General features: G+C 39.0%; 1 protein-coding gene across 4 annotated transcripts in view; it reads left to right on the forward strand.

The window, feature by feature from the left end:
- itgb1a (integrin, beta 1a) overlaps window positions 1–18,914 on the forward strand; it is a 69,600-nt gene that overhangs the window by 19,879 nt on the left and 30,807 nt on the right. For 2 of the 4 annotated variants that reach the window (XM_057824288.1, XM_057824291.1), the window contains exons 2-4: window positions 17,299–17,359; window positions 17,679–17,764; window positions 17,996–18,215. In XM_057824288.1, the coding sequence (XP_057680271.1) occupies window positions 17,299–17,359; window positions 17,679–17,764; window positions 17,996–18,215 (367 nt within the window). Of the gene's footprint in view, window positions 1–6,289; window positions 6,399–6,431; window positions 6,597–17,298; window positions 17,360–17,678; window positions 17,765–17,995; window positions 18,216–18,914 lie in introns of those variants that run through there. The other 2 variants (XM_057824290.1, XM_057824289.1) reach the window with 2 other exon arrangements.

Here is an 18,914-nt window from a genome sequence, read left to right on the forward strand (position 1 = left end):
GCCGCAGAACTAACCCTTTAAAGATAAAGTAGTTAAAAATAACAGTGGCAACATGGAGTCTATCTGCAGCAAATTGCTTTGTGGTAATAAATTGCATGACCAGTGTGGATACATATGAGTGAATTAAAAATAAGGTACAGGCTCATATTAAAAATGAACCACGATGCCAGTGAATCCACTCAGAACGGCAATGGTAAAATATGTTGGTAGCTCACAATGGTCTTTTTAAATGAATGAATAAATAAAACACATAGGGCTTTCCTGCACTTAGAATATATGTTCTTACCCAGACATGCTAAGGAGGAATGGAAAAGAAAGAAAAACAGGAAAGGGCGGCACATATTTCCCAAATCTGAGGGAAAGAGGCTGAGCCAAAGAAAAAGATCCCACAAACTTTGCTTGCTTCTGCTGACATTGCCCTTTCTTTTCCTCTAATGTCTCTTGTCGTACTTGTTCTGCATTTGGGTCAGTCGTAAAAATTGCATTATCACCTTGGCAAATATTGTATGAGGTCATATTGAGTGTCGATGATTTTGCCTTGTTTACCAAGTGATAACAATAACTGTCACTGTCACAGCCACAATGAATAGAGTGCTACTCCGTGTTTCTCTCTTATAGCAATGCAGAGCTTTTGCTTCCGTATGAGCGTGATAATGATTTTTTTTTTTTTTTTGTAATCTGTTAATTTCTCACTTATCCATGGCATTTTTACTTGAGCTGTTTTTTTATTTTTTATTTTATTTTTTATACTAATTGATGAATTACATTCACAAACATTTGACATTTTTGTCCATTTATGTGGAAACATCATAATTTTAAGAGGGCAGCATGGAAAATTGCGCAAATGTTAAATATTTATGTTTGCAACATTCTGGGGCATGGAGGAGGATTTTAAGGCCAGATAACTCTGTCGTGTAAGTTTTTTTCCTGGATTGCTCTCTGCTTTACAAAGTTACTGCCATTTTCTTTCGAACATTACTCCCTGCAGCTGCAAAGCTTCTGACAAATCATTGCTCTCCAGTGTTTCCCACAGGATTTTAGGAGACTGTGGTGGGAGGGTCTCTGACCCTCGGGGTAGGGTGTGTGTGTACATTTTCAAGCCTGGGGTATCTCTTTAGGGCATTTTGAGACCACTGAATGTAATATAAATTGCTGTATGCGGTGTCGCCGGATCGCACCAAATGCAGCAGAATGCAGCAGACAGTAGTCCCGTAGCCTGGTACACCAGACTCAGCGGCAATATGTTCCAATCCGCGGTAAATTCGGTTTTACATGACCAAAAACACATCGAGTCGCTAAAACCAACAGTCTGTCTCGCGCTAGCCATGTTGAATATGTTGAAATGTCTCTCGCTAGTTTCTTGTCGCTTTACCGACGTCGCGTCAGCCCGTCGCTGATTGGTCCGCTCCGCTGTCTATTTGCTGTGGCTGGCTCCGCCCTGGAAATTTTTTTCTGCTGAATGGTGGCCAGACTCATACTCTCATAGCCAGGCATGAAAATGGATCAGTGGTTAAAAAGGTGAGAAGGGTGTGGAGGAAATATGTTCCAGTACACTGTACACCCCAACAAAATATTGAGCTCTGTCGACCCACACTGTGTTTCAGCAGGGCCGTGCAGAGACCGGTGGAGGGGCGGGTGCTCGTAGATCAAAAGGGGCACATGAACAAGTATTTAATACACCTTAAAACAACATAACTTCAATTTTAACCAGCTTTAGATAATAATTGGCTGCGACTGTGACATACTTTAATTGGGAGGGGGCAACAGTGAATAGAAATCAAAACTGTCATCAACACCTTCTGGCTGTGACTCAGTCAGTCTGCCTCTTTTCTTCCTTCAACCTCTGCATCAAAACTTCCTTCTTCAACTTGTTCATCTGAGAACAAACCACATCAGATGGTCACCGAGCCACCAACAGCACAGTTTTCTCAAAACTATTATTTCATTATTATCCATACTTAACAACTCTAGCACCTAATGATTAATAAAGCAATGACATAAAATCTTATAGAAAAATAACATTGTAATTGTGTTTATAATTGTATTTAATACCCGACTATCCTTGCAAACCTGTTCTTACCAGGTCTGCTATTCACCCACCTGATGAGGTATCCACTGCCTTTAGCAGCCTCATCCAACTCCTTTTTTTATCCCTCAATCTCCTTTCCCTACGAGGCATGTCTATGTAATGAAATATAAATATTTAAAAAAAAAAAAAAAAAAAAAAACAGACTCCCCGGTGGCTTTTAGTTATAAAGCTTTCTTAATTTCTCTCTCTCTCAATAACGATGGTGGTAGATTTGTGTTTTTATTATTCAATCAAAAAACAAAGTTACTTCTATCAAAAACAAAGTTGCTTCAATCAAAATACAGTATATACTTTTAATCCCAAAAAAGTCACTTCAATAAAAAAAAATTGTTTTTGATTGTAAAAATAAATTTGAGACAAAAAAAAGCATTTGAAAACTATTTTTCTTGATTGAAACAAATTTTTCCATTGAAGTAATGTTGTTTTGCGTTTGGGCCACATTTTGGCTAGGACATTTGTGTCTTTATTATTCAATCAAATAAGTTGCTTCAAACAAAAAAATATATATAAAAAGAAAAACTTTGCACATGTGTCAATCACCGTTTAACAAAGCCTGAGAGGGTTTGAGTAGACTCACTATGAAGCATTTAATAAAGCCAAGCATTTTCTTACTACTTTATTCTTGTTTTAAAAAATAATTCGGTGGGGCAGTAACATGTTTAAAACTTATCATAATTCTTACATTTCGAAGTGCTTGAAAACCATTTATAAATGGTACTTTGGTGAAAAAAGTGAAAAAACATGTCTTTTATATATATATGTATCTTTTTTCCAATGTAAAACCTGAATAAATACATTGAACACGCACAAAAAATGGGGGGGGGGGGGGGGGGCGCTACCTCGCGGTTTTCACTTATTGCGGCGGGTTCTGGTCCCCATTAACCGCGAAAAACGAGGGCTCCCTGTATTTCTGAAAAGCTTTAAGAAGCAAGAGTCATTCCCACCACTCGTGGGGCCGGTGTTGTGCCGACACCGGCCGTCAGCTCAAGTCCCAGCCGAACGCATCTCAGGTGGACGACGGGAGCGATACGAGGCGCCCCCCTCCATCCGAGAGCATGCCGCTTAATTTGACTCAACAGTGTGTTTCTTCATTTATATTACCGCTAAATACACAAGCTTGATGCCAATTTAACGGGAGCTATTTTTTTCATGGGATATTTGGCTAGCTCTGGCAGTGTTCAACGCAAGCTGCAACGAATGGCAGTAACTTTTTTATATCGCAAAATGTGAAAACGATTGAAACCATTACTCACCAAATTCAATCTGCTGGCAAATACAAGCAAGTGTGTATGCTGCGCTCTGGTCTGCCCCGGTGTGGATAAGGCCTGCTTTTTGTTTTAGCAGCTTTGCAATGCAACCAAAGGCTCTCCGAGCACTCCATGTTAACGTAAGGACTGCGCGTTTGGAATAATGGAACGCAGCTTGGGCCGATGATTGGTTCTCGTCAGCGAAGCATCTAGAAGGACTTGCTGACTGTCCGTGTCACTTTTTTAAAGAACCGATCAGTTTACGTACTAAATTAATCACATGATGATAATAATAATAATAATTAAATAAAACCTCCCGACCCCCCCTCCTCCCAAAAAGAATTTCTCCTCGGATCTACGCAATTCACGTAGGTCGCCCTTTTTGACTTCAAAACGGCGAATTTCGCCAAAAGGTGAGAGATTTTCATGCCTGCATAGCACAGCTATAAAGCCCAAGTACACTGCATGCGTGATCGTTGCGGTTCCGGTCCGGTTCAGTGTTGTCTGCGTGCCGAGCAGTCCGTCAAAAACAGGCAAATCATACCGGCTGCTGCACAGCTGCGGTCCGCCAACCTCGTCCCCCCCGTGAGCTCTCGCGTGATCGCGCACGATAATGTGCCATTTAAAACAACGAAAAACACACGGAGTCTATACTCATCAGAGAAGCAGAGAGAGAGCACATATTTTCTTTGCATATTGATATTTTAGTTAATCTGGAATTACTGCATCATGATGAGATCAGGACAGAAAAACACATAATAGGACACCTTGCGGCTTCCTTTTTTATATTGTCCTTATAGAAAGGATCTGCTGCATCATAAATGATTTTGTGGGTTTCCACCTCCATGATGAAGCGCTCATCAATCATCTTCGCTCGTGTTTAAACCGTGATTAGGCACCTGGGCTGTTACGTCCAGGCCCAGCTCCGCCCATTTTGTCGGATGCGTGTCCGGCAAAAATAGAAAATAGCCTATACCATCCGGCGGGCATGCGGCACGCCGGAGGTGGTTCGCAGTCAAGCCAGAGCATTGACGCGGCCGGTATACGTTGAACAATAGGATATAATGGGAACGGATTGGCTCCGGCGCTATTTTTTACCGGAGTCGGACCTGAACCGCAACGATCACGCATGCAGTGTACTTGGGCCTTGAGTGTACCAGGCTAGTAGTCCCGTCTATGAACGCGACCTGTTGGCGCGTGTGTCTGTGTGTGTGCACGCACGCGCGCGCTCTCGCTCGCGCGGGTAGTAGAGTGGAGTTGGCTACAGCTGTGTAATCGGCTGACTGACGCATCTGATTCTTATCTTTTTTTTTTCTTTTTTTTTTTCGGCGGGGTGGGGGGCAAACGAGACTGTGGCGGACCCAAACGAGACTGTTCACTGGTGGGAAACACTGCTCTCTCTATATTAATCAAAGGTAGTTTAATATATTTATCGGTATAGTTAACGGTAACTAAAAAATACAAACTAAAAAAATTGGAGAAAAAAAAGTAAAATAACAAAAAACGTTACCAATTCAACAGAAACTACACTTTAAGCCAAAATGTCATCTGTTTAGCCGGTTAATAAAAGGTGACCCCAATAAACTTTTTAGCAATCAAATAAAACTTTTATTTATAGTACCGTAATTTTTGGACTATAACCTGCTACTTTTTTCCCCTTTTTTGAATCCTGCAGCTTCGATTGCAGTGTGAGGACTATAAGCCGCTACTTTTTCCCCTAAATTTGAATCCTGCTGCTTATGCGGCTTTTTTGTTGATTCATTTGGGTTTATAGGTAACACTTTAGTTGACAGCGACTGCCATAAGACCCTCATAATTATGACATTATCACGGGCATTAATGAATGCTTATGACAGATGTCATTATGTGTCCTTAAGTGTCAAATTATATCACTAACTCCATTTATGTACAGCTTGGCTCTTTTACATCCATTCAAATGTGAGATAATTTGTTGGATGACACAAATTGGCATAAGCATTCTTTAATGCTTATGGCAGTGTCATTTCATAATTATGATTGTCTTAATGTCAGTCTTATGGCGATACAGTCAAATAAAGTGTTATGAAATACCCAAACTAGCAAATACTGAAACAACTGGAACAGTAACCGAAGAAATAATAAGCACAGAACATGAATTTTGATTGTTATTTACATCTGTAGCGCAGCAATGCATGCTAGGAGGCATGTTGGACGACAAAAGTGTTGACAGCTGGTGGCAGCAGAGGTCTTCCCCAAGGGCGCAGTGATGGCCAAATGAAGCTTCTTAAGCAATGCTTCATGGTGGATCATTTGGTCTTTTGACAGTCTTATGATGCCGCTGTCAAACAAAGTGTTGCGGGTTAATATTTTGGTGTAATTATCCCATAATACAGTGAGGACAGCTGCGGCTTATAGTCCAGTGCGGCTTATCTATGAACAAATGCCGTTTTCGTGTCAAATTTGGTGGGTAGTGGTTTATAGTCAGGTGCGCCTTATAGTCCGGAAATTACGGCAACTGAAACCTTAAAACATGTCATTTAACGAACAATGATAGAATTTAGGTTTTTTTGGTGGGGAAAAAAAAAAATTAAATGCCATTCTAAATGCCATCCTCCTGTATGAATGCATTGTTGAAATCTGCTTCCTCATCTGAGCTGGGATACTGTGAATTTCATCCTGAATTCACTATGGTTTCTAAAATTGCACATTTTTACTTGCTAAAGGTCACTGTCTCGCAGTGCTGCTACTTCCTCATGTCTGCCAATATGGAAAAATTCCATTTTTTTCAACCACAGATTTCAAGAATTCATTCATGCAGGAGGATGCCATTCAAAGGATGTCCTTTTTAAATGAAAATTCCATAATTGTTTCTTAAAATGGCATGTTTTAATGTTTCAAGTACTATAAATAAAATATTTTTCTTCCACCTCTCTTGGATTTATTGGATTGTAAAAAAGTTCCCGTTTTTTTTCAGGTCTCCCTGTAAAATATCAATGGGCGTGACTTCCGCGAATCACCTTCAGGAGATATGCTGTGTGGCGGGAGATCTGACTTCCCAAATTGGAAAATCGTTCTGATGTGTGGTTAAGTCATAATGTTGGATAAAAACATGGTTTCTACAAAGAAGAGTAGCCTACTTTAATGCTCCAACGATACATCACAATTTGAGTGACTGTTTAGCGCTTTTTATCGACACCATATAATACAGAATTAGTTGTTTTTTTTCGATTACTCCAATAACACCTGGATGCAGAATCAATAATTTTCCAAGTGCTTGACAGGTTAGTGTCAGATAAACTGCCCATTCTAGTTGTTCGTTTTTAAATCTGTGTTGATGTTTGATTGGTCGCCTGTTCAAATTTATTGTAAATTTAAACGGTTTACTTTACATTTTACGTATCAGGCAATTCACTGCAGTAAACTACTCTGTTCCCAAATTGAAGTCGCAGATTGGCTTCCGTCTATTAGATGACTGGCTATGAATACAATAGCAATTAAATGCGATTTGAGTGAGAGGCTCAATATGATATGTGGTATTTGAAGTGTATCAATACTAGGGTTGGGCATCGAGCATCGATGGGAACCGGTTCTAACACTCGGATGCTCCCGGAATTGTTCGAATTTTAAAATTTCGATTCCATGTTTCGATGCCTTGACCGCCAAGCGTAAAAAAAATTGCTCCAGTTCAAAGCCTGAAATGTATATACAAGTTAAAATTAGCCTTGTGAGAAGTTCATATAAATTTAAAAAATCGAAAAGTTAAGAATTTAATACAAACCTTACAATTTTTTTTTTGACTGTGCCTTTTTTTTTTTTTTTTTTTTTTTTTTTTTTTTTTTTGGACCCCTGCCTCTTAAAAGAATTGGACTCGAGAATCGTTCGGAACTGGAATCGAAACGTGGAATCGGACTGGAATCGTTAAATTTCAAACGATGCCCAACTCTTATCAATACTGATGCTATTTGTTTATATGACCAACATGAATAGAATTAATGTGGATGAATAACTGCATATCTTTGGGATCTTACCTCTAAAAATTTTGTAGGTGTGCTTATCATAATTTCCAGCTGTTTTACAAGCATTCCATTTGTTACTGCAGTCCCTGTAATCTGGAACAAGATGTATTATTCTTTTATTTATATTTGACTCAAACAGTATTACTCTTGCAAACAAATAGGAGAAAGTTATTTGCTCGCAGCAAGGAAGAATGGGAGAGATAAGCTAGGTAACCCACCCAGGCAACACAAACCACTTTTAGTTCACAACCTACGAGTTGAGAAACACTGACTAATTGCATAAGAGTTACAGTGAAATACCCCATTTCTGTCCAGACAAAGTTGAGCAACAGAGTGCAGGAAGAGGTGAAGGAGAGATGGAAGTTGATGAGCATGAGCAGAAGTAAATTGACTATCATGGGATGTCCCAATTTTGACTTTGAATACTGATGGCTGAAAAACAAAAAAAAAGTCACTTTTTTTTAAAGAAACCTGTATTTGGGTTCGATTATATATACCGTATTTAACGCACTATAAGGCACACCTAAAAGCCTTAAATTTTTTCCAAAGCTGACAGTGCGCCTTATAATCCGGTGCGCTTTATATATGAATCAACATTGAGCCGCAACAGGTTTTTTTTTTTTTTTCTTTGAAAGATACAAATTTGCAAACAAAAACGGGCTTACAAAATTGCACTATTATAATAAGAAAACCACAAATAACACTCGCCATCATAATATACAAACCTTTAAAGTCCGGACCAATTATAAATCAACATTTTGGGACGAAAAAGACAAAAAATTCCCCTCAAAATTTGAATAAATAGTTTTATATTTGATAATTCAACATAAGCAGCAGGTATAGTCATAGGCTTTTATACATGCTCTGGTCAGATACAGTGCATACATTGCAAAACCGTGGAAAAATTGTAACCCGTCTTACACAAAAAACGGTGACTGTGGAAAAGAAAAAAGTTCCCCTCCACTATGTGATATAAATGTTGCACTACGTTTTACCTGGCTGTTGTGTTGCTGTTATGTTGACATTCCCTTCAGCGCAGCAACGTCTAATGCAGGGTTGGGCAAACTATTCCACGAAGGGCCGCTGTGGGTGCGGATTTTTGCTGCAACCCATCAAGAGGACACCTTTTTACCAATCTGGTATAAGTGCAATCAGCTGATTGGAGTCAGCTGCTTCTTGTTTCCATTGAAACCTCATTGGTTAAAAGCTCTGTGCTGGATCAGTTGGAACAAAGACCAGGACCCATTGCGGCCCTCTAGGACCAGTTTGCCCACCCCTGGTCTAATGGATGCATAAAATAACCCCAGCCTCTACTGTTGCGTGTATTCTATGCGCCATATAATAGAGTGCGCCTTGGATATGGAAAAAGTTTTAAAATATGTCATTCATTGATGGTGCACCCTATAATCCAGTGCATCTAATAGTGCGGAAAATACGGTAGTTTAAAGTGCTATTTCTGATGTATTATGATAGATAAGTGCTAAAAAAAAATTGTTCGCTCGCCAGTGCCCTGCTGTGCCGCCGTATTGTATTAGGTCTAGTGACGCCCCTGTCTTTTTATGGTTGATTTTATGAATACGTTTGCCTAGAAAACATACATAGCACAGTCATGTGATTGTTTTATTGCCTTTTTGTAGCCCGCCGGCAATTAAGCGGCAAAAGAGTGACAGACATTCTTTAAGATGTACATTTATTTGGCATCTATTAGATAACTTCACAACATGGAGAGATATAATTAATTTATATGTATTTTTACATATAACATTTATTTGTGTGTCAAAATATCTTGAATTGTTGCCAGACTATTGTCCTCAATGTGACAGTGGTGGTGTAAGAGCACTACAGTTAGGTTAAATGTGCCTCTTATCTCATGACACACACATGAACACACCAGTGAACAGCATTGGGGGTCTAATCTCAGCGGCTATGGATAAACCACCGACATATCTGTGTCTTTATAATCGGACACTGGTGCACAGTCACACGCACCGGCACTGAGGGAATGCATCACTTAACACCCCGCATTGAACGTCAGCTCTTCCTTTACCGCAGCGTAAAGGAATGCAGACTTTTATGGAGCCTCTATGAATAGCCGGTGACTGCCACTGGTCTAAAACACTAGTAATAAGTTGTCACATCAAGCTCTAATTAGAGACTCCTGCCTGGATTATTGCATTTGGTGAACTCTCGTGGAAATTCTCTCAGCAATGACTTTCAGGAGTTTGTGATTTACACAGTCGTCTGGGTCTTTTGTTTCTAGATTCCATCATGTGTGAATTAGATTTCTATTTTTTGAAATCTTTCACAGTGGTATGTGGAACTTTAACGGTAACCCAGGGTCAAATTTATTTTCCCCCCACTGGTTCATCCATAAGATGAAGTCAAAATGAATGTGCAACATAGTTGCAATTTGTGATTTGAATGCAATCGCTATTTGGTATTTATAAATACAGTACACAAAAGGAAAACAGGACTTGCTGAGCAATGTTTTCCAGAAAAAAATGGTCAGGTTTCAATTTTTATAGCCTTAGATCCAGTGTTGTTTTTTGCAACCCTTTAAATTTTCGTTTTAGTCTTTTGGAGGAAAATTCTTATTAGTCATAGTACTATATATAAATATATATATATATATATATATATATATATATATTAGTCAGAGTTTGTCTTAGTCTAGTTTCGTTGACTCAGAAAGTTTTAGTCAAAAAATAAAAAGGTTTCCAATAATTTCAAATAAACATTGACAGAAGAGAACATATTGTAGGCACTTATAAATACTTAAAAATAATAAGTCATCTTTTTCACTAATTTTTGTTCACTTACACAATGATGTCACTTTTTATTTCATTCAAAAATTCCAAACAGATGAAAACGTTACAGGGGAAAAGTGCACATATAATTGGCCACTTGACACAATAATGCACACCATTACTTTTTTAAATCCAAATATGGATGAATTATAGTATTTTAAGCTAGATCTCATTTAATTTTATATTTAGTTCATTTTAAATTTTCAGTACATGTTTATGACATATATGTCATGTATTTGACATTGGACCCAACAACTTGACCTTTGACCTAATTAGGGACAATCCTAGACCTCTTACCAATCAAAATAAAGATTCACCGTGCGACAGATTCACATATAGGTTCACATTTTTTGTGTCAAATCATCTTCCTTGACATTCATATTGTATTTCTGTAAAATAATGGGATATTACTTAACCTGTGATCTTACAATGACTGGCATTTGACCAATAAAATAACCTACTTAAAAAAATACACACTTGATACAAATATTCTGCTTCTAACAACAATGTGGAACATGCCAATTTCCTGCTTAAAAATACTCATATTTTAAGTTAAAAATAAATCTAGATAACATTAAAATATAAAAGAAATATGTTAGGTGCCATTTAAGTGCAATTTCGTACCATTAAGATCAGTCAGTAGAGTAGAATGGATTTCAAAACCATATGTACAGGCATACTGTATGCCTATTAGCTAATTTGGCACTGGCACTATAAGGCATCATCATAGAAATGTCTTATACTGTAAGAGAAATATGAAACAAACAACCTCGCAGGTAAAAATCCATCTAAATACAATTTTACGTCAGCCATTATCACTTTGAAAAGTCCCCATTATTCAAATCATTAAAAAGTGACCTTAACTAAGCTCATTGTTCTTCGGCTGGAATAACAAAAAGGTGAAAAATCCCGGGACACCATTTTGTAGCAAGGGGGCGGGTTTTCACAAGTGCCCACATATTGTAGCGTCTACAAGGACAACGTCAAAGTCCTGGTGGTAATACACATTCAGCAGCAAAACACTACATTGTTTTCAAATAATTACAGTGGGGCAAATAAGTATTTAGTCAACCACCAATTGTGCAAGTTCTCCTACTTGAAAATATTACAGAGGCCTTTAATGACCTCACCTCAACCATGAGCGACAGAATGTGGAAAAAAAAAAAAACAGAAAATCACATTGTTTGATTTTTAAAGAATTCATTTCCAAATTAGAGTGGAAAATAAGTATTTGGTCACCTACAAACAAGCAAGATTTCTGGCTGTCAAAGAGGTCTAACTTCTTCTAACGAGGTCTAACGAGGCTCCACTCGTTACCTGTATTAATGGCACCTGTTTTAACTCATTATCGGTATAAAAGACACCTGTCCACAACTTCAGTCAGTCACACTCCAAACTCCACTATGGCCAAGACCAAAGAGCTGTCAAAGGACACCAGAGACAAAATTGTAGACCTGCATCAGGCTTGGAAGACTGAGTCTGCAATAGGTAGAACGCTTGGTGTAAAGAAATCAACTGTGGGAGCAATTATAACAAAATGGAAGACATACAAGACCACTGATAATCTCCCTCGATCTGGGGCTCCATGCAAGCCCCATGGCGTCAAAATGATAACAAGAACGGGGAGCAAAAATCCCAGAACCACACGGGGGCGCGTAGTCAATGACCTACAGAGAGCTGGGACCACAGTAACAAAGGCTACTATCAGTAATACAATGCCCTGCCAGGTACTCAAATCCTGCACTGCCAGACGTGTCCCCCTGCTGAAGCCAGTACACGTCCAGGCCCGTCTGCGGTTCGCTAGAGAGCATTTGGATGATCCGGAAGAGGACTGGGAGAATGTGTTGCGATCAGATGAACCAAAATAGAACTTTTTGGTAGAAGCACAGGTTCTTGTGTTTGGAGGAGAAAGAATACTGAATTGCATCCGAAGATCACCATACCCACTGTGAAGCATGGGGGTGAAACATCATGCTTTGGGGCTGTTTTTTTGCAAAGGGACCAGGACGACCGATCCGTGTAAAGGAAAGAATGAATGGGCCAATGTATCGAGAGATTTTGAGTGAAAATCTCCTTCCATCAGCAAGGGCATTGAAGATGAGATGTGGGTGGGTCTTTCAGCATGACAAAGATACCAAACACACAGCCAGGGCAACAAAGGAGTACTTCGTAAGAAGCATTTCAAGGTCCTGGAGTGGCCTAGCCAGTCTCCAGATCTCAACCCCATAGAAAATCTGTGGAGGGAGTTGAAAGTCCGTGGTGCCCAACGACAGCCCCAAAACATCACTGCTCTAGAGGAGATCTGCATGGTGGAATGGGCCAAAATACCAGCAACAGTGTGTGAAAAGCTTGTGAAGAGTTACAGAAAACATTTGGCGTCCGTTATTGCCAACAAAGGGTACATATCAAAATACCCTTTCAAAGTTTTGAGATGAACTTTTGGTATTGACCAAATACTTATTTTCCACCATGATTTGCAAATAAATTCTTTAAAAATCAAACAATGTGATTTTCTTTTTTTTTTCCACATTCTGTCTCTCATGGTTGAGGTTTACTCATGTTGACAATTACAGCCCTCTCTAATATTTTCAGGTGGGAGAACTTGCACAATTAGTGGTTGACTAAATACTTATTTGTCCCACTGTATACCCACCTGGATGCCATGTACTGTGTATAAAAAAGTCGTCCGTGAGTTTAAGAGGACACTCGGCGTTAGCACTATCCTAATGGAAAAGCAAATGCTGTGCTAATGCTATGAGTTACATTTAGCGTGTGATGATCTCTCAGCACAGATCTTTAAACCTTTAACACCGAACGTGTCGGCAGCAACGCGTTTACGCATATCGTCTTTGAAGCTTCGTCACGCTGTAATTACGTCACCCACGTGCCGCTGGTGGGTCTCGTTTGAAGCGAAACAGCCTCACAGCATCACTGACCCACCCCTATACTTCACAGTGGGTATGAGGTGCTTTTCAGCATGCGCATCTTTCGTGGCACGCCAGACCCACTTAGAGTGTTTGTTGCCAAAAAGCTCAATCTTGGTCTGGCGGTCCCACACGGTCCCAGGCTTCAACTGGGACCGTGTGCTTTGGTCGTGTGCTCATACCCACTGTGAAGTATTGGGGTGGGTCAGTGATGCTGTGGGGCTGTTTCGCTTCCAAAGGCCCTGGGAACCTTGTTAGGGTGCATGGCATCATGAATGCTTTGAAATACCAGGACATTTTAAATCAAAATCTGTTGCCCTCTGCCCGAAAGCTGAAGATGGGTCATCACTGGGTCTTTCAGCAAGACAATGACCCTAATCATATGGCCAAATCTACACAGAAATGGTTTACCAGACACAAAATCAAGCTTGTGAAACATTATAGGAGAAGATTAGGTGCTGTTTTGTTGGCAAAAGGGGGTTGTACAAAGTATTAACACCAGGGGTGCTAATAATTGTGACACACATTATTTGATGTCAAATAATTATTTCTTTATGTGGGATTTTTTTCCCCACTGAGTAAATGCACTTGTATTGAAGGTTGGATTTTTCTTTTTTTTTTTTTCCATTAAGGTCCCAAATTATTTGAATTAAAAAAAAATATTAGAAGCTAAAAAACACATCTTAACCAGAGGTGCCAATAATTATGGAGGGCACTGTATGTGTAAATAAATTGTTACTTTCGATCAAAAGCTCTATTTGTCTTGTGGTTTGTTATTTTGTAGAATGAAAACATTATTCAGATGTTTGGGATGTCACATAAGCGAAAAATAGCTGTGTTGAAGTCAACAGTTATGTTTGAAATGTATGCTTTCACAAAAAGCTCAATTTGTCTGTTTTTTCATCATAAATTGGAAAATTGCTCAAACTAAGCTATTTTCTCATGCTGATTTCTAAAGAATGGAAAAAGATATGAACTTTTTTTTCTGCTGAAAGAAGAGAGTATAATCTTTCTTTTGGTGGGCTCCATGTTTATATAGCAATAGAACAGAATTTTTCTGTGGGCCTTGCAAAATCAGTCAGAATCCAGTAAAATGGCCAGGAGCGAAGGGCCTTGCTCCGGTGAAAATAGCTGGGAGAGAATGAGTTAAAAGGCAGATTTTTAGTGATTGTAGATGTTCCCTTTCCAGCTGTTCAGCACAGTCCCAGTATCATTATTAAGTCACGAGGGTTGTATTAAGAGCAAGACAGATTGAATCGATTTGGCTGACCAGAGGAACTACACGCAACTGAGAGGTCAATATGCATTACACGAGAAGGACTTTCAGGAGGTCAAGCTATTTACAGTAAAATTGTTGGGAAAGGCGAGCTGCAGTGGATGCTGTGCATAGGGGACCGTCCTGGTCACGTTCTTGTGTGTGCTTACTCTGTAAGCGTACGATTGTTTTCCCATACATGTTTGAATTAAATTAGCTGCCTGTTGCCCGGCGACGGACTGAAAATAGCCAACACCCCCCACCATTACCAGCACACAGTCGCACACAAAATAATTTATTACCACCAGTTAAAGCTCTACTGTTTACAGATTCAATCTGTCAAGCCTGTAAATCTTCAGTGCCATTTTTTATACAGGAAATGCAGAGCTTAAGTATTAAATAGGGCTGCAACTAACAATTATTTTTATGATAGATTAATCGGATGATTAATTAAACGATTAATCGGACAAATGTTACTTTTTTCAATTACCTTCACAATTTAACTTAACGTTGTTTTAGGCATGTTTTAAGTGACAAAGACTAAATGGATGACTATTTTATTTAAAAAAAATATTGTCTTACAGTTTCCTGACTTAACTGTAGTCTAATTGTTAAAGTTTTTAATAAATTTTCTGAGTATAAAACATAAAAATAATTTATTGGTAAACAAAAAGGGCAAAAGTCATGTTCATTCAAATTAAAAAAAAAAAATGCTGCTGATTGATATTTTTTTTATCTTGTGGGCAAAGTGCTGATATAAATTGTGTCAATGACTTATTTATTTTCTTTAAACAAACTAAAAACAAAATTGAATCAGGAGGAGGTAGAATGTAATGAATTTCTTCATCAAACAGTTAATCATAAATACAATCCAAATCTAATTTCAAAGCACTCTCTCTTGTATGGCAATTTACTGTTTGAATGGGAGCTTGTTTTGAAAGGAGACTCTAAGCTGTGATATGAATGGGTTTATCAGGGTGGCTTCTTTATAAAAAGATATGAGACAAATTTACTATCTAACCATAACTCAAGTGCTAATATTCATTCATTCATTCATTCATTTTCCATGCCGCTTATTCCTCATGTTTCTCCAAAACACAATACAAACGGACACTTAAGACATTGATTAGCATAATCGCTAACTAGCTTAGCGCTTCGTTTTTTTTTTTTTTTAAACAAACTTTATTTACACAAAAAGAGCGCTTAGCGCTTCATGCCAAGTAGTAGGAAAGGCCAAGCAAATTTTTGTCTATAGCACAATTCAATACAAAGCAATTCAAAGTGCTTGACATCACATGAAAGTCATAAAAATCACATTCATTCTAAAGAATGCTAAAACAAAGGCAATCGAAACAGGAAAGAAAATTATACATAAAAATCGCATTAAATTGAAATCAGAAATGGAAATAAATCAGAAAAGGAATAAAAAGCAAATAGCTTGAAGTTTGAAATATGGAGACAGTTATGGATATGCTGTGATAAACAAAGGTGTTTTTAGCCCTGATTTAATGGCGCTAACAGTTTTAGCACACTTCAGACCTTCAGGTAATTTGTTCCAGAGATGAGGAGCATAATAACTAAATGCTGCCTCACCCTGCTTGGCTCTTGTTCTTGGAACATACAGGAGACCGATTCCAGACGACCTTAGGGGTCTAGATGCTTCATAGGGATCCAACAAATCAAGCCTGTATTTTGGTCCAAGGCCATTAAGTGTTTTGGAGACAAGCAGTAGTATTTTATAGTCTATCCTTTGACTCACTGGAAGCCAGTGTAACGATGTCAAAACCGGTGTAATATGGTCCAATTTCCTTGTATTTGTAAGGACACCTTTAGCAGCATTCTGTACTAGCTGCAGCTTCCTGACTGATTTTTTATCAAGACATATAAATATACCATTTCAATAGTCCAATCTACTGAAAATGAAGTAAGTTTTTACATGTCTTGTTGAGTCAGAAGCCCCTTAATTCTGGCTATATATTTTTAGGTGGTAAAAAGCAGATCTAGTAACGCACAGTAGTAACGTCTCATCAACACAGAGTACAAACTGTTGGTGTCCGCAAATGCGAAAACAAGGGTGGACCTCGAAGCAAACAAAAAGTGAGGGATGCGTACAAGGGTTTATTAAATACGAACAAACAACAACAAAAAACAACACACATCGCGGAAATATCGCGTAAAAGTAAAACAACAAAAGAAACCGTTACAGCAGATCGATGGGGCTCAATAATACAATTTAGTGGCTAAACTAAGACGATAGGCAGAGAGCCAAAAAGGCAAAATAAAACACTCACTGCACAAGGTAGAGGTTTTCAAACGAGAGCAGCACATAGACAAAAAAAAACCCCACGCAACAAGCAAATGTAACGAGACCATAGTACGAGATGTCAAATGGCGATCAGCAAGACAATACCTCGGCACCGTTCTTTTAGATCACCCATGTTTAAATGCCTAGTTGAAGAGCCGGCATAGGATGCAGGTGCGACTTTGGGAACGCCCCCACAACCAGTTCTGCAACAAAACACATTCTAACCAGCAGCAGAATGTGACACAAACAATACAATTTGGCTTCATTTACTCACCTCTGACGGAGGCACACTGGATCTAACAACACAAAAGGAGAATCTACCTCTCGACACTTCGTAATACAGTAATATTGATTCAGCAACCCAACCTGAGTGTAGCAGTGAACTCCCCTGTCTCTTGCTCTATTCACTGGCGCGCGCGCAGCCTCACATTGCACACAAACAAAGACCCAAACTGAACTTCTCATAGCTGCCAGCAAAAATAGATGATCAAATTCAATGGCAACTAATTTATTAATTGATTAAATCGATTAGTTGTTGCAGCCTTAGTATTAAGGCAGCCGCAAGGTATTGTTGGTCTGGAAAATACATGTCATTTGTAAAAGACTAGCATGATTTATATTTGTGGATTAAAGAGAACATAAAGTAATGGAATACCATGTTCCCATGTTCTTTCAGATGGACCTGAAACTGCTTTTGCTATCTGCACTGGTAGGAGTCTTCTGCAATGCTCAAAAAGGTAGAATTTATTTCTGTTACTTGAACAACACATTGTAATATCATTGACGTAAGCTTATTATTCGTAGTGATGACTAACTCCTTTTGGATAAAGAAGTAGCTACTATATCCTGATGATGTCATTGACTACTGCTGAAGTTCCACCTCTGGAGAGTATAATGGAGGCTGGATATTCAACTCCTGTCTATAATTACGATTGAGCCACTGCGTTACAGATGAATTGATGTGCAAACACGGGGGCTTACGGGGTTGCTTACTTTGCAGGGGGTGCACTCCACTGTCTGACACTGACTACATCCTTTTCTCTTTTTTTCATACAGAGGGGAATGAGTGCATCAGTGCTAATGCCAGATACTGTGGAGAATGCATCCAGGCTGGAGCAAAATGTGGCTGGTGTACAGATCCAGTAAGGATCAATGCTATAAATTGCAGTGATAAGTATTTTGGATCATAACTGATGTAAAGCTGCAGTGAAGAGTTCAGTACTTCCTGTTTTTTCTTGTGTAAAAGTACTGGTCCCTTTAGTGTCATAAAACCTTTCTCTTAAAATCTTTTAATATTGGCACATCTCTTATTTCCAAGCATTTACATTAAAGAATTATTAGATCAACGATCAATTTAATGAATATGATTTCAGGACTTCCTAAAGCAAGGAGAGACAGTTTCTACCCGATGTGACGAGCTTCAGTCTCTTAGAAACCGAGGTTGTCAAGAGAGGTTGATAGAGAACCCTCGTGGAGAAAAAAGGATCCTCCAGAACAAAATGGTGACAAACCGCAGAAAGGGAGCCGAGAAACTAGAGCCGGAAGAAATCACTCAGATCCAACCTCAGAAGCTCACTCTCACCCTCAGATCAGGTGAAGAATTGCCATCAAATATTTTTTCTTTGCTTCTCTATTTACAGTGGGGCAAATGAGTATTTAGTCAACCACTAATTGTGCAAGTTCTCCCACTTGAAAATATTACAGAGGCCTGTAATTGTCAACATGGGTAAACCTGAACCATGAGACAGAATGTGGGAAAAAAAACAGAAAATCACATTGTTTGATTTTTAAAGAATTTATTTGCAAATCATGGTGGAAAATAAGTATTTGGTCTATACCAAAAGTTCATCTCAATACTTTGTTATGTACCCTTTGTTGGCAATAACGGAGGCCAAACGTTTTCTGTAACTCTTCACAAGCTTTTCACACATTGTTGCTGGTATTTTGGCCCATTCCTCCAGGCAAATCTCCTCTAGAGAAGTGATTTTTTTGGGGCTGTCGTTGGGCAACACGGACTTACAACTCCCTCCTCACCCCGTGGCGTCAAAATGATAACAAGAACGGGGAGCAAAAATCCCAGAACCACACGGGGGGACCTAGTGAATGACCTACAGAAAGCTGGGACCACAGTAACAAAGGCTACTATCAGTAACACAATGCGCCGCCAGTGACTCAAATCCTGCACTGCCAGACGTGTCCCCCTGCTGAAGAAAGTACACGTCCAGGCCCATCTGTGGTTCGCTAGAGAGCATTTGGATGATCCAGAAGAGGACTGGGAGAATGTGTTATGGT

This window comes from Corythoichthys intestinalis, chromosome 20 (genome assembly GCF_030265065.1).
Source record: "Corythoichthys intestinalis isolate RoL2023-P3 chromosome 20, ASM3026506v1, whole genome shotgun sequence".
NCBI lineage: Eukaryota > Metazoa > Chordata > Actinopteri > Syngnathiformes > Syngnathidae > Corythoichthys > Corythoichthys intestinalis.